General features: G+C 41.9%; 1 protein-coding gene across 2 annotated transcripts in view; it reads right to left on the bottom strand.

Moving 5' to 3' along the window:
* The window catches only part of TRIO (trio Rho guanine nucleotide exchange factor), a 371,777-nt gene that overhangs the window by 27,344 nt on the left and 319,707 nt on the right, over positions 1-24,726 (bottom strand). Inside the window, exons 35-46 of one of the 2 annotated variants that reach the window (XM_064375877.1) lie at positions 23,534-23,826; positions 21,933-22,103; positions 18,910-19,005; positions 12,206-12,354; positions 11,000-11,066; positions 9,573-9,676; positions 5,856-5,925; positions 3,680-3,769; positions 3,019-3,111; positions 1,870-1,920; positions 1,523-1,600; positions 385-576 (exon numbers count right to left, since the gene is read on the bottom strand). In XM_064375877.1, coding sequence (XP_064231947.1) covers positions 385-576; positions 1,523-1,600; positions 1,870-1,920; positions 3,019-3,111; positions 3,680-3,769; positions 5,856-5,925; positions 9,573-9,676; positions 11,000-11,066; positions 12,206-12,354; positions 18,910-19,005; positions 21,933-22,103; positions 23,534-23,826 — 1,454 coding nt within the window. Of the gene's footprint in view, positions 1-384; positions 577-1,522; positions 1,601-1,869; positions 1,921-3,018; positions 3,112-3,679; positions 3,770-5,855; positions 5,926-9,572; positions 9,677-10,999; positions 11,067-12,205; positions 12,355-18,909; positions 20,048-21,932; positions 22,104-23,533; positions 23,827-24,726 lie in introns of those variants that run through there. The other variant, XM_064375878.1, reaches the window with a different exon arrangement.

Raw genomic sequence — 24,726 nt, 5'->3', positions numbered from 1 at the left:
TCCTTGGTGAGTGGAGGAAGAGAAGACACTGAGTTAGCTTTTTCTCTGATCATACAGCAATCCCCCAAATCCATGCTATCTAATCTAAACCAGTTTTTCATGGTCTTAGAGAAGGTGATGCACAAACACTACCCATGACCAGTTCTCTTCTTCATGGTAAGAACGAATGGCTGTGGTCACACAGAGGTGTGTACAAGACATCAGCCACTCAAGAACAAAGATGGTAAAAGAGAAAATGAGGTGAATTCAAGGGCTCTGAAATATACTAGAAAATTATCAGATACTTAAACCAAGCATCAAGGTATGTCATCCTTAAAAGGAAACAGTGTACCGGTGTGATGGGTACATGCACTGGCACAGAGAACACACACGCAAACACATTACCTTGATACTGTTCTTAAACAGGAATCCCGGCATGGAGAAGCCCTTCTTTTTATCAAGTGGTTCGCTGAATATGACGATCTGCTCAAAGAGGAAGATGCGCCTCTCTCTGCAGCGAGGCAGAAGTCCTGCATCTTGGTCTGTGACCAAGAATGTGTCCTGCAAGAGCAGTTTACCCTGGGCAACGATTTTACCCTAAAACAAGAAATAAAGGGGGAGAAGGAAGGGGAGAAGACAACATTGCATTCTAAGTTATCTGAAGCTCTGTTTTCTTTAGACTTCCTCCTACAGAATAATGTATTTTTCTTTTATTAATTTATAGAGCTTAATTTTTTTTTTTTTTTTATTATTCTTGGCCCTAAACAGAACAATTATCTAAATAAAATTCTTGTCAACCTTTGTATAGACTTCTGGCGCCTCAGTTACCATCACAGATTAAAAGTGGAATTTTAAATGTCTGGTTTACACTAGAACAGTGGTTCTCAAAGTTTGGTTCCTGGGCCGCCAGGAGGAACTCATCCGGCATGCACAGGAGTTTTCAGAAGCCCTCCAGAGGCTTCTGTGTGTGCTTGAGAGAGAACCACAGCACTAGAACTTTAAAAGCTAATTCTCTAGCAAAACAGTAGGTAAGAAAATAAACACTTCTCCTGCCTCCTTAACTCAGTAGTCAAATTTTCAAAAGAAGATTCTGGTTCTGAATTCGTCTTGAGGATATATAATAGGTAATATGTAATATGAATAGTCTAGCAACTCATGTAAATGTATCTTAGACTAATGAGGAAGTATTAAGTCCCGGAGATGACAGACTGGGGCCTCCTAGGTCCTACTATATCCATAGCTACTATGGTCTTAAATGCTTGAGGAAAGGAGATTCAGCTCTTATAGAACTGGGCCCAAGAGACAAAGCCCAGTCCTGCTTGTTTCTGCCATGAGGCACTGGGCTTTGAGCACAGGCAAGTCCCCACCACCCCCTGCCAAAAAAAAAGTTGAAAGAAAACAGCAATCAGATTGAAGTAAAGTGAGAGAAGCTGGAAAATCAAGTGAAAAGAATCAGTTTTCTCCACGTGGAGAGAAATAATCCAAGACACAGGAAAGAGATGGAAGGCAGAGGAGCTCTCTTAAAGAACAAGAGCCGCATTACATCGAATCCTTGCAGCCGCCCCACGTTCATCATGTCGTTGCACCGCCTGGGTACTATGCACATGACTTCCACAGCTCTCTGTGGGAGGGGAGAGAGAAGAGTGACAGTTCAAGCTTCTCTAGGGAAAATCTGACATGCTTACCCTCCGACCTGAAGAGTTTCCATTCTCCTTCCCCACCCTCTAGTGTGCAGGACTCATGGAGATGCACTGGAGAGACTCTGGAGGGACTCTGTCACCCTCTGCTCTGACCCCCTCCCAGGGCCAGACCACTGTTAGGAGACACTTGGGGATTATGAGAAGAGGCTGGTGGGGATTTGAGGTGGGGCACAGCTGCTGACACATGTACCTCTAATTCTGATGTATCCAGACTGGCCTTTTTGGAATACTTGAGGAAGTCCTGCAAGGGAAATGGAGAGGACATGATAATGGTGACAAAGATAACAGCAGCTAACCTTCATTATTTTTTTAAGAGACAGGGTTTCAGCATGTTGCCCAAGCTGGTCTTGAACTCCTGGCCTCAAGCGATCCTCTTGACTTGGCCTCCTGAGTAGCTGGGACTACAGGAATGAGATACTGCACACAAGCTAACCTTTTTGACCAGTCACATTGTGCTAGACACTGGGTTCAGCACTTTAGTTCTGAAAGAAATTTCTGCAGTGGCTATTCACAGGAGCAGTCGTAGCTCACTACAGCCTCCAACTCCTGGCCTCAAGCTGTCCTACTGCCTCAGCCTCCCAAGTAGCTGAGGCTACAGGTATGCACCAGCACACCTGTCTGGTGACTTAGTTCTACTTTGTCATATATTATCTGAGTAACACCACAAAAAGGCATTCCTATGTAGATTTCCAGCTGCAGTACACAGAGTCAGACCAGATCTATCTGATGGTTCCTGTTTAATCCAAGACAAGCTCTTTGTCCCTCTCTATATCCAGGTCCTAAGTGTTGTATATGAAGGAATCTCAATACACTTGAAGTCACTTTGATCACAGAAAAACATGTGACTCTGCCTTCAGTTATGCTTAAGAATTTAAATCAATCGGGAGGGTGGGGAGGGATAACATGGGGAGAAATGCCAGATATAGTATGCACCTAAAGTAAAAGAAAGAAAGAAAGAAAGAAAGAATTTAAATCAATCAAGGGCTAGTGCTAAGCCAACAACAGAGGAATACACGAGGATTCCAAATTTAATTTTATCCAAGGCTCCAAGAAGATTAGAAAATAAAGTTGATAGAGCTGAAGAAAAATCATTAGCATTCCAAGGTCTGTGGTGGGGAAAAAAAAGTTCACTTTTACCGATATTTTCCTTCTGAACTTGATGTAAATAAAAAATTGAGAAAAGTGTTTTCTTAAATTTTTAAGGATTAACTTATCAGAAATCATGTATTTTTGACACAAATGATTCCCCTGTCCTGCCAAATCCTTCTTTCCCCCACTGAGTCTTATTCTTTCGGCAAACTCTCTCCTGACACTAGAGTCTGTCCTGCCGCCTCCTCACCTTCAGTAACAGCTGATACTTCATGATTCTCTGCACCGGTTTGATCAACAGATCTGTGAGCTGCAACCTGTGGCCAAGACGCTGCTTTAAGTCCTGCAGTTTCAAGAGAGGGAAAAGATTGTCAGTGGTGTTCATTAAAGGGCAATTTTTAAGTTGTTGTAATTGTCAGAAAGACTACAACACTGGCAGTAAAAGTAATGAGGAAAAAAAGCATTAGACTACCTATAGCTTTGCAAGTTCACAGAATTTCCAAGTTTTACACTTTCACCTGAGTTGTTTTTCAAAACAGTCTTTTATGCTTGTTTTAAGGCATTTTTTTCAATTGCTTTCTTTTATTCATACAAATATATATATTAATTTTAGGCTATAAGTTTATGCCATAAATTATTTTGAATTTGTAATGAGACTTAAGTGTAACACTTACAAAAACCCTTATTTTTAACAATGACTGCAGTCTTCTAAACGCCAAGCATATGACCACAGGCTAAATTCATACACATTTTCTGATTTATAGGAAAGAAATACAGGTTCAGAAGTCTTATCACTCAGTCTAATTTTCTGAGGAAATTAGTTTCCTGGGAAACCAATGATACTTTAATTTTTAGAAATCAGTTGGAACAAAAGATTCAGAAATACTTTCTGTTTGTATCTTAGGTCTTACCTCAAAAAAGGTATCAATGTATTCTGAGACAATGTGCTCAGACTTTGGTTTATTTTGACAATAAACTATGTACATGTGCAACCTTCTCTCCTAGGAATAAAAAAGGCAAACAGATGGGTTATAACAATGGGAAGTTCAATTAGAATGCAAGAGCACACGCACATTTCAGCACATTCACAAAAGGAATCATCTTAAAACCAAGCTGCATGGCTAAGGCTCTTGGGAGTAAATTCCAGATTCATGATGTCGATTAGTATTCTATGGTGTGGCTCCAAAACCAGTCCTTCCCCATCACTCCCTTACATACACCTAACCCTTCACTTTACAGTACCAAATACCAGCAAATACCACAGGTAGCAAAATAACACTTTCTTTTCTTTCTTTCTTTTTTTTTTAAAGAGACAGAGTCTCACTCTGTTGTCCTGGCAGGAGGGCGTGGTGTGATCATGGCTCACTGCAGCCTTGAACTCCTGGGCTCAAGTGATCCTCCCACCTCAGCCTCTGAGTAGCTAGGACTACAGGAATGTGTCACCATGCCCAGTTAATTTCTTATTTTTTTTTTTTTGTAGGGATGGAGTGTTGCTATGTTCGCCCAGCCTGGTCTCAAAACTCCTAGCCTCAAGCAACCCTCCTGCCTTGGCCTCCCAAAGTGTTGGGCTTACAGGCATGAGCCACTACACCTGGTTGAAACACCCTTCCTTAATATTAAACAAAGAATTACTGCCATTACTCCAAACCCTGCCAATAGTCCTATTAAGCCTGGCTGGTTTTAGTAGAGAAGAAAAAGCTCTTTAATCTCAAATCCTAAAGGCAGAGGGGAAAAAAAATGTAGACAACGAGTCTTTCCATAAATCAGTGATGCTCAAAGCATAGTGTGCAGACCCCCAGGACCCTCTGAGGCCTTTCAGTGGCTCTATTAGCTCAGAACTATTTTCTAAATACCACTAAGATGTCAGTTGCCCTTTTCATTGTGCTGACATCTGTGCTGATGTGCAAAGCCAATGGTGGGTGCAATTGCTGGCACCTTAGCAAAAGCTCTTCACTGCCACAAATTTATAATTAAAAAACAAAAACAAAAAACAAGTTTCATTTAAGAATGTCCTGGATAAAGTGATAAACATTATTTTTTCCATTAAAACTCAACCATAGCAAAATAAGCCTGTCATTTCAAGGCAAACAACGAGTAGTGTTTGTTAATGAAAATTACAGCTTTCAAGCAAAAAATTAAAAATTTGGAAAATATATATCTGCCAACTTGACATTTAAAGACTTCAAAGAGATAGGTGATGAGGTTAAAAAAAATTGAATTTTTGGATACTGTGTAATGAAACGTGTCAGTTTCTGGAAGATCTGCCTAAGTCTGTGATCTGCTATCTTCCAGTGGACTGGTGCCTGATGTCACAGGACCATGCATGGCTGCAAGAGCCTCAAAGCCCAATAGTTCAATGTATTTAATGTCACAGCAAGGGAGAAGTTCATGGATAGGTTTTCAGATTCCACACTGCAACTAATCTTTAAGAAATGATCAATTGTCAAGTTCTGGTGTAGTATCTAAGAAAACTATATAATTATCTGAAAAGGCTATTAAAATACTCATCCTTTTCTAACTATATATGTGTGCGGATGAATTTGTTGGGATACTTTAACCAAAAAACCTAGCAATGGGTTGGATGCAGAATCAGATATAAAAATCCAGCTGTCTTTTATTCAGCGAGACATTAAAGGGACTGGCCAAAATGTAAAAACTCCTGTCACTAACTTCTAAAAATACATCACGATTTTTCCAAAAAACTTCAATGTTAATGAACTTATTTTTGATATACACACCATTTGGCTGTTATGCTAAACCTACTGCAAGTACAGTTACATCTCCACTCAATACCTGCCTGTTCACAGACCCCCGCCAAATAATACTGTTCAGGCCTGGCTCTAGTCCTCTCTAACTAACCTGTACTGTTGTTAGCCAAACAGCCAGCTTCAGCCAGGTGACTGGGAAAGCAGGTAACTCATGTTGAAGAAGGGATTTTAATTCCAACTCACTAACACCGTGCAGTTTGATTTTATCTTAAACATACACACTTGTGTAAAGTATAAGTGAGTTCTTCTTTAATCTGAAAAACCAATGACTAGAGATGACACTATCCGAACAGGACATAAGCAATGCTATTGTACTTACGTGTTTAACAAAAAGGGATCCTAGTTTTTCTGGATCTTCAAGGCACTTCTCTAACTCTCCTAAAAAAAAGCTGAAGAGAATGGATAAAATATTAAAAGAATTTCCAAGATAGCCTTCTTAAGATTTAGGTTTGCATTTTTTTTTTTTTTTTTTTTTTGAGAGTATTGCTCTATCACCCAGGCTGGAGTGCAGTGGTGCGATCTTGGTTCATTTGGTTCATTGCAACGTTTGCCTCCTGGGTTCAAGCGATTCTCCTGCCTCAGTCTCTCAAGTAGCTGGGACTATAGATGGGTACCACCATGCCTGGCTAATTTTTGTATTTTTAGTAGAGACAGAGTTTCACCATGTTGGCTAGGATGGTCTCATACTCCTTACCTCAAGTGATCCGCCTGCCTCGGCCTCCCAAAGTGCTGGGCTTACAGATGTGAGCCACTGTGCCTGGCCAGGTTTACATTTTCAATAGTCTGTTCTGATATGAGCAACTGGGAAGTTTGAAGCATGTACTTAACAAATATACGGAAACTTAACAAGTATATGGAAAACCTTCTGTTAAGGTTTAAACATAAAGGAATACAAAGTCACAGAAGATGAGGCATGAGTGTGCATCACTTGACTGGTGACCTTCCTGGTCTTTGGATAACGAGCATTTTCATCTCTGTTCAAGGACACAAGTGCAAATATCCTAGGCTGAATAAAGAGTGAAAAATAGATGTTTCAAAGCACTTGGACATTTTTTTATTTCTGAAAACTTGGTCTTTATATCTGAGAATTACATATTCATTCTAAGATAATTTTTAGAGATTCAAATTGGACAGCAGATATAAAAAATTAAACATAAACCTGGCACAGGTAACATAAAGTTTTCTCAAATGTTATCACAATCAACTTCCAGGTTATAAATATTAGCTCCCTTTAAGATTAAAAATTGGGTATCATCACAGTGACAAAACAGCTGTAGGACAACAAAGCTCATTTTTTTCTGGGCTGTAGTTGTCTTTGAGATATACATCCACTTTAGTTATCAATTATCACAAATTAAATAAATTTTTATTTATATTAATATTTGGTATTACATTAACCTGCAAACCGCCATGCCAATTAATATTGTACTGAGGAATTTACTATCCCCGCTGCAGCAGACAGCATCTCTGGATGCAGTTTCTCCGTCTGGTCATCTCAGAAACACTGTGTCATTTTCCCCTTCCCTCCACATCCTTAAAAACCAGTCCTGGGGCTGGGCACAGTGGCTCAAGCCTATAATCCCAGCATTTTGGGGGACTGAGGTGGGTGGATCATGAGGTGAGGAGATAGAGACCATCTTGGCTAACACAGTGAAACCCCGTCTCTACTAAAAACACAAAAAATTAGCCAGGCATGATGGCACACACCTGTAGTCCCAGCTGCTTGAGAGGCTAAGGCAGGAGAATCACTTAAACCCAGGAGGCAGAAGTTGCAGTGAGCCGAGATTGCGCCACTGCACTCCAGCCTGGGTGACAGAGCAAAACACTGTCTCAAAACAAAAAGAAAAACAAAAAAACCAGTCTTGGAAGTAGGAGACAAATCATAATACAAAATATCCCTTTTAGAATTGGTTTCACCATAGATGTTCGGTAAGTCTACAGTACAGAGCTATAAACTGGAGTGCTGTCTAACATTTACCACTCATTTAGCTATAAATCCAAATAAACTGGACATTACACAGGATATGAAAATAAAGACCTCTGACCTGGGTTCAAAGGTTTTACATTCTATTAGGAGACAGACATACAGAAATAACAACACTACTTGATACATGCTACCATAGTTCCTCCTCATATCTGTCCAGTATTTCATCGTTTACAATAGCATATTCCCATCTGCTATCTACAGAAGAGAAGGAATCTGACTAGGAAACCCCAGGCCTAATGGAGAAGCAAGTATTGGAGCTCAGCTTCAGAGAGAGGGCAGAACTTTGGAGGTGATGACACCGCGCTCCACCCTGCGCAGAGGGAGCAGCAGTGTGCATCAGGACAGGAGAGCAGGAGGCCCGGCCAGGTAAACAGAGCAGACAGTGCACCTGGAACATTCCACTGGAAAACCAGTGGCCAGCATTAAGCAATCCTCAGATGATTAAGAATTTTTAAAGTTACAAGCAAAGTGATCTAAAGGGACAGGTATGTTGATAAGCTCTGGTGGGCAAGGTAAGCTGCGCAGCACTAACCCCCAGATCAATCACCTCCTGATTAGGATAGGCATGGGGAATGTATTGGGATCAGATTAGAATTTCATGGGCAATCATGTCTACTTTTTCCATTTAAATTGAATTGAACCAGGCATGGTGGCTCATGCCTGAAATCTCAGCATTTTGGGAGACTGAGGTGGTCGAATTGCTTGAGCCCAGGAGTTTGAGACCAGCTTAGGCAACACAGCAAGACCATGTCTCTATGAAAAATAAAAAAAAGTTAGCTGAGCATGGTGCTGTGTGCCTGTAGCCCCAGCTACCAGAGTTGCTGACGTGGGAGGATCACTTGAGTTCAGGAGTTCAAGCCTACAGTGAGCTATGATTGCATTCCAGTTTGGTGACAGAGCAAGACCCTGTCTCTAAAAAAAAAAAATAGGCCACGTGTGGTGGCTCACAACTGCAATCCCAGCACTTTCGGAGGCCAAGGCAGGTGGATTATCTGAGGTCAGGAGTTTGAGACCAGCCTGGTCAACATGGTGAAGCCCTGTCTCTATGAAAAATACAAAAATTAGCTAGGCATGGTGGCACATGCCTGTAATCCCAGCTACTTGGGAGGCTGAGGCAGGAGAACTGCTTGAGCCCAGGAGACGGAGGCCGCCGTGAGCCAAGATGGTGCCACTGCACTCCAGCCTGGCCAACAGAGCGAGACTCTGTCTCTAAATAAATAAATAAATAATTGGACAAATGAATACCTTCAAGGCCCCCTCATAACTTGTATTTACTCTAAAATGACTGTAATTCTAGTTAGAAATACTTATTGAGGCTTATGATATACAGATGTTGTTCTAAGTGCTTTGTAAAACTATTAACTTGGCCGGGCACAGTGGCTCAAGCCTGTAATCCCAGCCCTTTGGGGGGCCGAGGTGGGCGGATCGCGAGGTTAAGAAATCAAGACCATCCTGGCCAACAGGGTGAAACCCTGTCTCTACTAAAAAATACAAAAGTTAGCTGGGCGTGGTGGCGTGCATCTGTAGTCCCAGCTACTCAGGAGACTGAGGCAGGAGGACTACTTGAACCCGGGAGGCAGAGGTTGCAGTGAGCCGAGATCGCGCCACTGCACTCCAGCCTGGTGCCTGGCGATAGAGTGAGACTCTGTCTCAAAACAAAACTATTAACTTAGTCACTCTTTACAGAAACCCACGATGTGGGGAACATTATGATGTGGGTGTGCTGTGCAGATGAAGAATGAAAGTGTAGAGCAGGGAGGCCAAGGGCTCGGTGTCAGGACCAGGCCAGGAGCCCTGGCAGCCAGCCCCATGCTGGTGCTTCCAGCTACTTCCCTCCACAGATTCTCGACATGCACCAGCATGAAGAAGAGATGAGACTCTCTCCGTGCCACCAAATGCTACTGCAGAACTCCTGGGTACATCGATATCTCCTCAGGAGGGCACACAGGTAATACAATGAACAGAATAAATTCCCTTTGGCCTGGCCTGCCTTGGTTTACCAAGTGTGGGTGCTTTGCGCACCATCGAGCACAATGCATGTGTACGTACTCTCTGTGCCAGTCGTAAATCTGATGGATGTTGCCAAACACAATTTTGTCTTTTCCTTTCATGTCATCAGGAACACCATCTTCTTTCATAAGTGCCATGTAGCCCTACAATTAAACAGTTACGGTAAGTGTATTTCATGGAATATGTCTGAATCAAGTAGTGGCTTATTGATTAATAGTCACAGAGGGCAAAATGGACACTTGCACTATCTTGTAACCAGTTCTTTATCTAAAAACAAAAAACTGGATATGAAAAGTATCCTTAACTGATACTTGGAATATACCCATTACATTCATTGTTATAATGTTTGTTCCCGGGACTGTTTAGCATTCACAGATCAAAATTATTCTAAGGAATTAAAGAAGTTTAAATAAATGTAAATGGTTTCATTGAAACAGTTTGTAAATATTAAATATTTGGTCAGAATCGTATCTCCTGTTTTCAGCATTTATCTCACAGAAACAGATTTTCTTTTCTTTTTGGATTATTTGTGTAATCTGTTAAATAAGGGTTTAACAATATTCTTTTTATAAATTGATTTTTAAACAACAGTTGATTCAATATGCTGCTAAAATGTGGCTTAAAACTTGTATTTAATTCAGTCTGTACAAGAACCTCCTAAGTACTCAGGTTGCTTATCTCATTGTTAACAATGACTGCAGGCAAATCAAGCATGTTTTGTTACCCAATTAACTGTAATAGCTGGTACTTTTAATGGGATGTGTAACCAAAGAGTACTGTCCTGTACAAATTTGCAAAGGTGAAAGAATATACAATAAAATTTTATACTACAAAAATAACTTTTTGATGGATTGAGTTTCTTAATCTGACTAATTCCCAAATTGACTGGCAGGGATTAGCCTAGAGATGGCTCTTGAGCCAGTACAAAAGGCAGCGCTTTGCTGTGGCTATCGTGCTTAGCAACTTCTGGTCAACGGAAATGGCAAAGTATTCTTAACAAAACTATCAGTGAATGACCTGGTGCAACCACAGTCCAAGCTCTGAACCTGGGTGGATTCAGGATGCAACTGAACCCACAGCTGGGCCACATGCTGACTTTTCCACCAATAAGGTCTTCATTTCTGTAGTGATACTCACTCTTGTGAAATAATTAAGGCAAGATTCCTATATACTAAGTACAATATACTTACTTAATATCATTTAATAATAATAAATTATTCAGAATTGTAAATTTTAATTGTTAAAAAATATTATCTTGATACACTAAGCAAAAAAGAATTCACAACTGAATACAGATAAAGATAAGTGGCTAAATTTAATTTTTCAGAAATACTTTGTTGGTCACTTTTTATTTTGGGTCAAAAATGTTTTTAAAGCTTTGAGAAGTGTTCAATCGTCTAACGCAATACTGCTTTGGACAACTGTTGGAGCTGATACAAAGTTATTAAATTTCTGAAAGTACACACCTCAACCACATAGCCAAGGTCCCGTACATAGTCACGCTCTGTCTCCACTAATTCTTGCAGAACGTAGCTGGAGAGAGAAAAATAGTGTTTATAATGCAAACTCTGTTTCCTTAATCAATTTTTTTGGTACCTTCACTCCTGGTCAGGACGGACTCCTTCTGGGACTGAATAGTAATGTATCAAATTTGTACAATTGGGTCTTAAATTCTGGAGGGTCCCAAATCACTTACAGGTTCAAGTGGGTGACCCATGAGAGCTCCGGAGGTCAAAAGACATTTAGGCACATGTGCATCAGGGCAATCAGGACAAATTCACCCTTCTGGATTCTGATCACATACAGGGACAATAAAGAAGCTTAGATATAACTTTATGGCAAAGTCATGACAGTAAAGGAAGTGGCTTTTTAAAAAATGATTAAGTCATTTTAACCTTCACTGGATATGCAAGAAAAACTTTGAACTTAGATGTTTAAAGCCTTGGATCTAATCACATCACTCAGAATTATTTCTGTCTGTAACATTCAGTAACCATTTAAGGCCACTCAGATAACAGAAGACAATCATTTAATCAGTATAGCAAACAACTTCAATTAGCCTGAAAAGGCTCATTCATGTGCTGTTCATTCATTCATTCAACCAACATCAACCTGGCACCTCTCATGTGCCCAACACCGTCGGAGGTGCTGGGATACAGCACTGAATAAAACACCTGGTCTCTGCCGTTTTGTAGCTTATGGGTTTTTTTTTTTCCTCTTGAAAGCCAAGTTTTAATCTTTTGTAACATGTTTCAGGACTCTTTTTACCATATGCTGCTTTACTGGAATTGAGAAACATTACCAGTAAAGTATGTTAAAAAAAATTCAAGTTTTTGGGACTGGTTCTAATTTTACATTACTTTCTTTTTCTTCAACAATCACATGTACATAAAAAGTCTAGGAGTCTCTCATCAGACGTGACAGAAGACATTTTTGTCTTGCATCATTCTTACTTATGAAGTATAATATACAAATAAAACAAGAAACTGTGGCTATGGCTTACTGTGCCCTTATTAGGTCCTGAGTCTGTTACATATGTACAATTACTCAATGAGAGGCCCTCAAGCTCCTCATCTTGGTAGTTCAGAGCTGAATCTCAGTCACATTTTTGAAGGCAACAAAGACAGGAGGGAACCCGGAGAACTTTGAGAATGAAAACATTTCTGTCTTACTGTCTTCTCTTTAAAGAGCTGGATTTCCTTTCTTCCATCTCATCAATGGGTGAGGAGGAAGAGAGAAGGGAATTATCCGAAGGGTTGAAGGACGGGCTGCTACTATCTCCCTGGTCAACAAGGAGTGAGCTAGGACGATCCTCCAGTGCCTAGAAGAAATTGAGATAATCAACAACACTTACTGCCTACAGCCCATGACTGGCTGAAACTAAGATAAGAAAATATCCAAAGTCAGAAATACAGAAAATGTGTTTGTGAAATTATAAAATCTTTATGTTTGTGAAATTATAGTACTTAATAACACAAAAACCAACTATTATTAAAAAATAGTCAAAGGAAGTGGATAGAAGAGGAAAGTTGGAATGAAAAGGATAGTGAATTTATATATATTAACATATTCTATTTCCTGTTACCAAATAAGGAGAAATGTTATACTTGCTTATGTCAGAGTGCTGCACCCATTTTTGGATATATCACACATATTTAATATCTAGAAATTTTTTATTGGTTATATTCCTGCCAAATGAGCCGCTGGGATGCGTGTGGGTCAGGCCAGTGTCGCACCTGGACGTGGTGCCTGTGTTCCTTGTTGGTGGACCATATAGCAGCATCAGCAATCTACAGTTTAAACAAACTTGGTTTGTTTCCTGATTATCCACGAAGCTTTGACTCATACTTCAATGCACACAGATCACCCAGGTAAAATAATCTCCATCTAGCAACTTGCATTCTATCCCTCTCTACGAAACAGCAATCATGCTGGTCTTAATTACTTCTGCAATACATTCATTCCCCCACTGTCTTTTGGTTTCCACATGTGATTGTTTTTCTTGCTGTACCCCTGCTAGGACCTCACGCAAATCTTTGCGAGTGTTCAGCAAATCTGTAAGTTGAATATTGGTGACCTCTCTCCTCGGATTAATGTGACAATGACTGGTGACTGATTGCTTTTTAATTGGTACATATCAAACTTGTTGCTTTACCTGAATTCACAAAACATCTAAGATTTACAGTTCTTCTAACATTGCCAAAGCACCAAACTGGATATATAGATGTTGTACTGGAGCGAGCACAGAAAGTTAACACCAAGACAAAAGTATGCCAAATTGCAGGGTCTTTATTGCCAGCGGCCACGGAGGACTCGCGTCTCTCCAACTCGTGGCCCGGAAAGGAGGGTGTCAGGACTTTTATACCCATAAACCACCTCGGGAGTGAGGGTGAGGGGCGGGGGTGGGGGTGAGGGGCTTCAGACATTTCGAGGGCCAGTGGATTCTGTAAATCACCTCCTGGGCGGAGATGAGGGTGAGAGGCTCCAGACGTTCCGAGGGCCACGGGACTTTGGACATTCTGATTGTTACTTAAGTGGTTCACAGAAGTCAAGATAAGCGTTAGTTTACACATTGTCTGGGTAGGGTGGAAATTACAGACCTTAATTACTTATTACAAGTCACAGGGGCCAAGATGGCGTGGGTCTGGACTGCTTGCCTGTCACATTAGGGGTTACAGAGAGCAGTTTCAACAGAAAGCCGAGGTATGGTTGAGGCATGCAGTTTTATGGGGCTTTTACCATGTCACATAGATATGACTGAACAGGGGAAAAAATGTGATTAATTAATCCTTGGTTTGAACAGCATAATACAAAATGCAAAAATACCTCACTTAAAACATTTGATATTAATAAACTAAAATGTCTAATACTTGTTCTATTTTTTCCTCTTAACAGTAACAGACTGAGTCTGATTTCATCGTTAAGCAGAGCTCTGAGGACACAAAGTCTGTACTGTACATGCAATCTTGTTGAAACCCATGGAGCTATAAAAAACACACCAACTGCTGATCTTATTTTTGAAAAACAGGACATTAAGTTAGTCAAGGAACAGAGTTTGATCTGAAAAATAAGTGCACTATTTTAAATAAATAGCTATTGAGCTTTATCAGAAGAACGTTTTGCTGTGGGTAGCAGAGCTTGTTTCATGCTCATCAGATCACGTTTGTTTTTGAGAGTGAGGGGAGGATGTTCTGCCCCCCCATCCCCCACCTGGACAGCTGAAGCTTGTTAAGATTAAATTCTGCTCATTTGAACAGTGAGAAAAAAGAAAGAAAAGAAAGAGAAAGGCTCCAGATGCTCCTGATGCTGGAGAGGGCAGAGAGGCAAAGTCATGGACTTTATCAGTGTCCATGGGGACCTGTAACAGGTGGAGCGGCTTTCTGGACATGTAACAAAGAAGTCTCCAGGCCCCTTGGCTGCCTGTCCTCAGATCTGATATATCCTGACCAAGTCGGGCTGCCGAGACGGTACACACACCCTGAAGATGTGTAGTCATGGTTAGACATCCTTGGCACCTTCACAGGGCCCATTTGTCTCTTCCACAAATGTGAGTGAGAAGGCTGTCACCAACACAAGGCTGTCTCAAAACCGCCACCACTGGGACGTCACAGATTTTGGATGAATTATTTGTGAAACTCTCTGGGTTTGGTTTTTTGTTTCCTTGTCAACTTCCTCCCCTTCTTATATGAATATAGTTTTACATAGATATTCTATCTCTTATGAGATTTTTATTTATTTATTTATTTATTGAGACGGAGTCACCTATTCTGGAGTGAAGTGACGCGATCTTGTCTCACTGCAACTTCTACCTCCCGGGTTCAAGCAATTCTCCTGCCTCAGCCTCCCGAGTGGCTGGGATTACAGGTATGCGCCATCACGCCTGGTTAATTTTTGTGTTTTTAGTAGAGACGAAGTTTCGCCATCTTGGCCAGGCTGGTCTTGAAGTCCTGACCTCGTGATCTACTGGCCTCAGCCTCCAAAAGTGCTGGGATTACAGGTGTGAGCCACCACACATGACCTAATTTTGATAAATCATATTTTCTTAGAAAACTGTCCATTTCATTCAGGTTTTATTTTAAATTTACTATAAAAGAGTTGAAAATAATGTCTTATGAATATTTGAATTTCCTGTTTTTTCCTTCTCTCATAATTTCTTAATTTTGGGAATTTGTGTTTTCTATTTTCTAGACATGTTACCTAATGTCTATATTTAAAAAACAAATTTTTGGTTTTATTATGCTACTGTTTTCCAGCTCATTAATTTCTGCTTTTAACTCTATAAATTCATTCCTTCTGCTTTTCTTTGGTTTGTTGTTTTTCTAACATCTTAAGTTAGATGTTATTTTATTTATTTTCATTCTTTCTTGTATTTCCCTTTATATTTTGATTAGCGAAGAGAAGAAAATCCCAAAGTCAAGTTCACACAGTGGCTGTGGCAGTGGGGTACTATTACCAAAGAGCAGGAAAAATGCACAACCTTTAAAATAACCAGCTGGATGAAGAATGTGGAGGTAAGCCGGACGAGTGAATCCCAGTTAACAGTTTTCAGGGTGGTTTTTATTTTTCAAGTGAAATCCTCAGGTTTTAAGTTTAGGTAGGTTCAGTTCCTTAAACATCATACTGTGTAACAGTCGGAACACCTTGTCTCCTCTCCTCTCTAACCCAGTAAACACATACACAGCTTCTGATGTATAAACAATTCAGTGATTCAGTGTTCAAATCCAATTATGAAGGTGCGACAGCCTCAGACGTCACTCACAAGAAAACTCATGTGGATGCCTAAGGACCTACTGCAGAGTCAGGAAGCAGCAGAGGTTGAGGATATTACAATGATGCACTAGAGTTTTCTCTGACAAAAAGTAGTTCCCATTTGACATTAGAGCATTAGTAACAGGAAACCAATGCAGGGTGATGCTTCTCTTGAACCAGAAAAAGAGGGGAGAATCTAGATTGCATTCCCTGGCCTAATGAAGAAGGGATGAATCTAACACCAAGTACAAACATGGCCCTCCCAAGGGAGGGGAAGGCATCACTGAATGCCCATGTGGATGGAACCTGGTTAGGAGCTCCCATGTGTAGCTGAAAGACACAGTTTCCGAGGCTGAAGCACTTGCCTGGTGGAACTCACCGTAAGGAGACTGTGAATCCAAGTCTATCTGACTCCAACACCTATGCCTTTCCTATGCCAACAACTTATGACCACTGAAGCGAGCAGAAATAACTCAGTTTCACTGAATAAACTGACAAAGTTTAATTCCTCAGGACTGAAAAAGGAGATTAAGCCAGTAAGAATCAAAACTGACCACACCACAGACCACCTCTCCATTTGGAAGTCCACGTGCATTAATTACAAATGAATAACAGACCACATAAAATGCAATACAATTTAAACACTTGCAGAATAGTGGCCAGATCTGCCTCATAGCATTCCCTGGGAAACCATTTCAACTATTTGGTAAGAATGATTTTAATGGTCATTTAATTGATGTATATAAATGGCTTTAAGAAAAAAGTTTAAGGATGCTTAAAAACTCAATGGATACAATTTACGCACCTTTAAAGAGATAACAAATAGGTAGCTGAACTCAGTTCATACTGGCATGGTTCCAGGCTCCTTTTCTTTCTTTAGTTTTTGTTTTTTGAGATAGGATCTCACTCTGTCATTCAGGCTGGAGTGCAGTGGCACAATCTCAGCTCACTGCAGCCTTGACCTGCTGGGCTCAGGTGATCCTCCCACCTCAGCCTCCCAAGTAGCTGGGATTACAGGAGCATGCAACCACACCCAACTGATTTTTGTATTTTTTTGTAGAGATGCGGTCTCGCTGTGTTTCCCAGGCTGGTCTTGAACTCCTGTGCTCAAGCAATCTACCTGCTTTGGCCTTCCAAAGTGCTAGGATTACAGGCATGAACCACTATACCTGGTCTGATTCTAAAATCTTAACCAGTGGAGTCCAAATTTGTGAGTTATACATCACGTCCTAGCAAGCTTCCTGTCTAATTTCAAAGTTCTCTGGGTCTTTTCTGAAACACCATGTGATTACCTGGGGAGAAATTTCTAGCTATGGCAGGGTGACATGTCAATACAAATTTTTCTTTACATAATTCCCATTTGACTCAGTCAACCAGTTTCATAAGAAGTTGTCTGTGGATGAAAGAAGAAATGGGAATGATACATTGGGTACCTAGTTAATACCCATATGCAGGAAGAGAAACTCTTAACTTCAAAGAAGTATACTCTGATTTAGCTATTCCAGTGTTGAAAATTCACCCTAAAATATAATCACAAGCATGTAATGGATGTTTAGAGAAATATGGGAATATTTCTCTATAATAAACATTATATTAAAATAAATTAGAATTTATATTATATTAAAATATTAAAGTAAATTATAATTAAATTATAGCATAATCATGTCTCTGATGCTTAGTGGCTAGTCAAGTTTTTAAATGTTCTGTGTGCCTCAATTTCCTTGTTTGTCAAATGGGATAATAACAGTGCATAACAACACATAGGGTTGTTGTGGGAAGTATATAAATTAATACATGCTCAGCACTTAGAATAGCGCCTGGCTTAGAGTAAGTTCTCAGTGGTATTAGTAGCATAGAATCCATTTAATGGAAAACTATACAGTTATCAAATAAAAGAAAGAGGTAATCTGTGTGTACTGATGTGAGAAGATCCTCAAGATATGTTAATTATTAGAATCTTAAAAATTGAATTAATCCATTTGGAAAGAAAAGGCACACACATAGATATGTTTGCACCAGCAAGGAAAATGTATGTGTTCGCAGTGGTTACCTCTGGAGAATGGACTGCTGAGAGAGACTGAGGGCTTTTTACTTTGGGAGGAGTTGCTTTTAAAAGACATTGTCCTTCTAGGGATAGCAGGATATACCAGTCTAAAAAGTTGTTACCATTGGTGGTTTTTCCACTTTCCAGTTAGGAAAACTAAAAAAACAGAAATTAACTGATTTGAATCAGTTAGAGGCAACACACGCCTGTCTTACTTCAAAGAATAAACATTGATTTGGGGCTTTTATCAAATGAACCCACGTTGACCAACTGGCAACAAAGAGATCACTACGAAAATAAAGCCCTTATGTAATAACGCAAACCCTTCTCTCTTACACATTCTAAACCCAAATGAAAGCTCTCAGAGGTTGCACAACAAAACCAAGAGTCTAACTGTGACCCTGGCACATCTTCAGACAGACTGGAGTTGACCACATTGGCAGTGACTGCAGTCAGGGTGTGTGCATTGAGGTTTGCCTCCAGCTTCTAGAAGGGAACTTATAAGCCCTTGGAATGCTCTGCTTAATGAGAATGTCTGTTTACCTGGGGGCCGGGGACGAAGGCAAACAGTCTATGCGAGCAATGTGACAGTGTCTTGCTCTCTGGAGGAGCAGGAGACTACTAAGGTCAGCCACACAGAGTAGACAGCCATATGTGTTTGAGCCCAAACAGACACTCAACACCAAGGCTCAGGTGAGCTGCTGTGGTTGGCATCCTCTGTCTGCTGACTCCATTGGGAGAGGATGGCTGGCAGTTTGAACCTGGCACTCCCCGAGACCTGCCCTATGCAGCTCTTCCCTTGCCTATTTTGATCTGTGTCCTTTCGTGGTGATGTACTGCAAATGTGGGAATAACGGCCTTTCTGAGTTCTCTGAGTCCTTCAAATTAGTGAACCCGAGGTGGTCATGGGGACTCCCAAACTTGCTGTTCAGAAGTGAGGGTGATCTTGCGGACTCCTGAGATGTGCAACAAGCCACAGCCACCTTCTGCAGCCCAGAGCAATACATGGACAAGGGCAAATCCATCCGCAAGTAGCAACACAGAGCAGTTTCCGAATGTCAGACTTTCTCTGGGAGGCCTTACCATCTTGCTTTTCACAAGTTCCTCAATTGCACTGACGAGCTCGGCTGCACTCGGTGTTTCGGAGCTGGTGGGGCGGACTAATAACCGAGAAGAGGCCTACGGAAGAAATTAAGAAAAGGGGGAGGGGGAAGGTCTCACATTAGTAACGGGTCAGACAGTAAATTCCCCTGCAAGCTTCATCTCTTTTTAAAGTAATTCCAGACAGAAAGACCACAAGTTTGTCTTTGTTTGCATTTATTTTTTAAGTCATCCTTTTGAATTTACAATATTCTGACAAGAAACATTAAATAAAACCTGTCTGAGATACATGTGGAAAGCAGACAGTGTCTGATTTGAATCGCAGTCATGTAACATCATAGTGTTTTTTTTTTTTTCCTAAGAGGTGACTGGGCAGGGGAACATTCTAACTGTAACTTTCACAACTGCCGGTAAGGCTCTAGGCTAGGGAGAAGGAATAGAGAATCTGACCTATGGCAAAATGAGAGGCTTAGGTCTAGAGAGATAATCCGGGAATAATCAGGAAACAAAACCGGATACTAAAAATGGCTTTACTGTGTTTATGGGATTAAAAAAAAAAGAAACGAGGAAGAGGAAAGGAGTGGGGTGCGGTGACCAGACAGGGAAGGAGGGGGACGAGCTCACCATTTTCTGTGCCATCCATTTCCCCATGATTAGTGCAGAGTACAGAAGAGCTGAGGCCTCACAAGCTATCAGATGCCACTTATGGCTAGAATCGAGGGCATAAAGGGGTTGACAGGAAATCTGGGGGGGGGGGCTACTAAGTTCGAGTTTCAGTAATTGGCAAACACGATGTGTTTGCAGATTACTTGAGCCGTTAATTAATTGGAAACTAGAAGGGGCATAATATGAACCTTGCTTCATATTAAGGACAGCAGCGAGGCATGCGACCCACAGTGGGCTGTCCTGGCCATGCGTGTCTCACAGCAGACAGATACAGGCTCATACACTCACAACAAGGCTTTTACACGTGTGGGTCAAAATATGCACTTTGCAAAACAAATGTTGGTTTGGTCTAATGACATTTGGAATATGGAGTGAAGAAAACAAAGAAAAAAATTCAAACAGAAAGGTAAGGAAATTGAGCCAAAACAGACACAGAACACAAATCAACATAATGCTGCAGTGAAAGTTTACAAAAAGAGAAAACAGAACAAAACAAAAAATTAGTCACAAGATTATATACCGTGTGGGAACATCACTACAGATTTTTATAAATGAAGAACTGCTACTGATAATAGTCAATGAGGTAACATAGTAACCAATAGATGATTCTAGCAAACAGAAGAATACAGTGCAGATCACTCTTTAAATAGAGAAAAATACTCCCTTATTTGGTGAATAAATCAACAAGGACCAGCCCCTCAATGTTTGGATAACCACCCAGATTTAAGAAATGCCAGTTTTCTGTTTTTCAAAAAGGTATGGTTAGCGTATTACAAAACAGCGCAGGAAATGCCACAGAAACCACAAAGCCCCATGTCCTGGCCAGTTACCTCATCCATTCACTAGCTGGGGTGGGGGGCCATGGTCATCTCTCACTTCAGGCTCCCAATTCCTTCTCCCCCACACACAGTGGGAGCCTGAACCTCAGATGCACACAAAACTCCAGGACTCAAACCTGTGCTCAGTGCTGCAGCTCACAGCCATTGGTGCAGGCCCCACAGCACCCTTACAGTGTGTGGACCTCGTGTTAAAAAGGGAGGAGAGAGGCTGAGGTGGGTGGATTACGAGGTCAGAAGATCCAGACCATGCTGGCCAACACAGTGAAACCCCATCTCTACTAAAAATTGAAAAAATTAGCTGGGCATAGTGACGCATGCCTGTAATCCCAGTTACTCGGGAGGCTGAGGCAGGGGAATCACTTGAACCCAGGAGGTGGAGGTTGCAGTGAGCCCAGATGGCGCCACTGCACTCTAGCCTGGGCGACAGGGTGAGACTCCATCTCAAAAAAAAAAAAAAAGGGGCGGGGAGGAGGGAGTAGCTTTCCACCAACAAGGGGTGGTGGATACATCTGCCTTGGGTTAAGAGGAGTGCATAATTTGACTCGGCCTCACAGCTGCCAAGCACTGGCTGCGGCCAATCCCAGATCGTAAAATAGAGGGTGATTAATCCAGCAAGTGACTGTACAAGTACTAACAAGGGAGTTAGGGAAGGAAAAAGGAAAGCATGGGAAAAATGTTGATAACGTTATCTATTTTATTCAGAAAACTTAGTTACTGCCAAAAAAAAAAAAAAAAAGTCGTCACCAGTAATGACTTCATAGCATGATTTTCAACACCTCACAATTCTGAGGGCCACAACAGGGCCAGAATGCTGGAGGATGTGCAAGCCACATTGAGCAGATTTCCTTTCTGCTATTTTATTTTTTAGGGTTATACAATTGGGCTGACAAAATACTTTTAGATTATGTGAGAACTCAAGAAAACAAATGACTTTCTTGGCTTGATGCCACCACGCAGAATCAGAGAGCTTTCAACTGATTCCTACACTTTGACAACTAAGCCTGCATTCCAGCGTAGGGATCCTATAAACTCACCTCTGGCATGTTGGAAAAAGCATTGGACAGTGATGTAACCTCATCTTAAACCAGAAATCTGCATGCAAAAACCTCACAGAGAGGAATGGGCAACTCTTCATTTAGTGATGCCTTCAGGCAGACCCGTGTGGGATATCTCTGATTGTTCTCGCAGGGAGTCTAATCAATACATTAGGAAACTTTAAAATTACTTTAAAAGCAGCAATTACTGAAGCATCATTAAAAATGCATTGAGCCACCTACGTAGGAGAAACTGCACCCGCTGGCCTGCTACTATTATAAATGGCTTTTCACTCATACTTTTGGGGAGCAACCAGGCCGACACTGCCTGGAAGAACACTGCATTGCCCTTTTCCACATCTTGGAGGCTCCTGTCTCCTGAAACAAGGCTGGTGTGGAGCAGCTACTGAGAGTGCCCTGCTCTGGCACGGCAGGCATGGATCCCCCAGCCCTCGTCCCCCTTTACCTTGTCATCCTGTGAGTCCGGCTGGAGGAGGCTGTGCTGCTGGATGGCCATGGGTGGTGGCAGGGGCACGGCATCGGCCCCCTCCTCGCCTTCCTCTTCTCCACAGCTCTGCATCCCCGAGGAGGAGGATTTGGAGAGGGTCCCGCTGCTCAGGCCCTCGTTCCGGCCTCTCTGAAATCCAATTGAGATTTGCTCGTTATATTCCAGGTCAGTTCACAAACATGGAGTCCAAGGGTTACTTGGAAAAGCAAAGTGGGGACAGAGACTGGGATGGCAGAAATCAGGAGCAAACCTCTTCTTGACCTTGATAGCAACTTTTCCTTCTCTTCCTGCAACCCAACGGCCTTGCTTGTCAACTTGGATGACAGAAGGGCCACTGAATGCGTCGTATAAAGGGACTGCCAATGTGATCTGTTAGGCTCTGAACACATCTCATCTTTGAGAAGCCAATTTTTGAAAAGTTTAAAAAATCTGAGCTACAACCCTCATGTTGATTTAGTTCCTTTGGTCTAGCTGATTTCATTTTGGGTATCTTGCTATAGAAAATTTCACTGAAATAATAAAGGCATAAAAATACAATCCAAGATGCATTTTAAGCACTGTATCTAAGTATCCTTTTCCTCTATTCTCACTGTTAGAAAAAAATTTCAGTTTTAGTTTTCCTAAGAGGACAGAGGTTTATAAAGCAGATACATAGTACATACCAAACTTCATACTGCGACAAAATCTCCTGGCAAAAATAAACCCAGGAAAAATACCAGCAGAAAACAGATACCTGCCAAATAAATGAAATAACACAAATCGGATCCCCAACTCTCTGCCTTTTCTTTTTCAAGCCTGTGTGGGACTTGAGCAGGGGGTGGATCCAAGTTAAAAACTCCGAGGACCCCTCACTGACACCACCAGCGCTGGAAGGCCATCTCCAGCATCATGAAGGAATTCTGTTTCTTGCAATATAATTTAAAGCCCCCCTTGTCAATAGGCCATAAAAAAATCCCTGGCTGACCTACATGCACTTATCTTTGGTGACATGAGAAGAACCCCATGCTTACTACTGCGCCAACAAAGTAAATTAACTGGATATTATTTTCTACTCAAGACAAGCTGTAAGTATAATAAATATTGGAGGAAAACAATAGGAAAATGCAAACATTCCACAAGTCCTTCCAAGTTTCCAATTTGAGCTTTCTCTGCAAAATGCTACCACAGTGGTCAGCTCCAGAGACTGCCCGAATCTTCTGCAGACTCCACAGAGCCTCTGGCTTTGGCTCATGGTAGAGTGGGGAGGAAAGTCCCAAAGTCAGTCTGGGCTCCCTCCTGGCCCAGGCCTGGGGGCTAACTGGGTCTGGGGCGCATGGTGGTCCGATTTATTTTATTTTTATTTTTTTTTATCAGAAGCCACATGTGGTCCAGTTCAATTTTCTTTCCAGATGTCCCCGCTAAATCTCAGTCTGCTAAGCAGAGCCTTGAATCAGAATTTCTGAGTAAGTGTGGAAAACAGAACCAAACCAGTTTATTCATAAGATAAGCAACTATTCCTGCAGCAAAAGCCCAGCGGGCCCCATCAGGCTGCCATCCGGGTCCAGCAGGCAGAGCCTCACCTCCTCCACCGTCTCGTCCTGCGGGGTGGCCGCGCTGTCGTCCGAGTCTTTCTGCGAACCGGCGTCGGCGCTCTTGCGGACCTCGCGGCTCTTCTTGTGCTTGTGCGCCAGCTTCTTCACGTGCCCGTCGGCCTTGCCGCTGCTGAGCCGACGCACCGGGCTGGTGAGCCACTTGCGCAGGGTGTTGCCCGGACGCTTGGGGCCCGGCGAGCTCTGGGCCCCGATCATGTGGGGCTGGAGGGAAGCCACGGATGCGGGTGGACTGGCGTCATTACTGGAGACGGAGAGCGAGTCTGCCAGGGAGAAGGAGAGGGAGCATCACTGACTCCTACAGACCCTCCCGGTGGGGAGACCGTGCCATCTGCCCTCAGGCTTTCGGCCCCCAGCTGCAGGGACAGGGAAGCCAGTGGGCTGGGACGCCTCACCTGCGGGATTTGCTTATGGGGTGTGAGATGAGAGGAGCTGATGCTTTACATACTCTCTTCTCAAATGTGTAGCAAACTTGAGCTGCTAGAGACGATCTTTCTCAAGATGCAATGTCCCCTCCAAATCACCCACGTCCCCAATCCTGAAGCCAAGCATCATTACCAGCCAGATTTAAGATGTTATTCACCATATAAAATACTGTGGACATTGGTATCACAGACATTGGAGGACAGAATTTTAAAATCATTTTCACCCATTTTCTTGACAAAAGCCAAGCAAGAAGAATTTAAAGGAAATTTTGAGAAGTTTTAGCTATGCTAACTGACATGCTTACTGTAAACTAATCCTGTTGAAGAAATGCATTAGTTTGATTCACTACCAGTGAACAAAAGCAGAATTCTGTAATTATTATGGATAAATTGACAGCAATTTGTCCTGGTGAGACTGATCAGCAGCAGCCTCTGGGACAGCCAGGGTCCAGGACAAGATCAGTGGCTGGGAAGCGGCAGAGCTGCTGGGGCTCTCGGAGGAGCGGCCCTCAGCCTCTTTCCTGTTCCCCGCCAGGCCACAGCAGCACATGGGGACTTTGCTCACAGCCTTGACAAACTTCCCTCATGTGCTGAAGTAAACATCAGCAACAAGGAACAAAACCACCACCATGTTTTAAAAAGAAATGTGAGGAGGAGAAGCCTTCCTCAAATAATCAAAATGATCTATAGAAAATATATCCAAATCAGCTTCTCATTGGATCTCAAAAATTAAATACA

The sequence above is a fragment of the Aotus nancymaae genome, unplaced genomic scaffold, assembly GCF_030222135.1.
Source record: "Aotus nancymaae isolate 86718 unplaced genomic scaffold, 86718_ANA_hifiasm-v0.15.2.pri h1tg000014l, whole genome shotgun sequence".
Classification (NCBI taxonomy): Eukaryota; Metazoa; Chordata; class Mammalia; order Primates; family Aotidae; genus Aotus; species Aotus nancymaae.
This window is presented reverse-complemented; position numbering and strand designations above follow the sequence as displayed.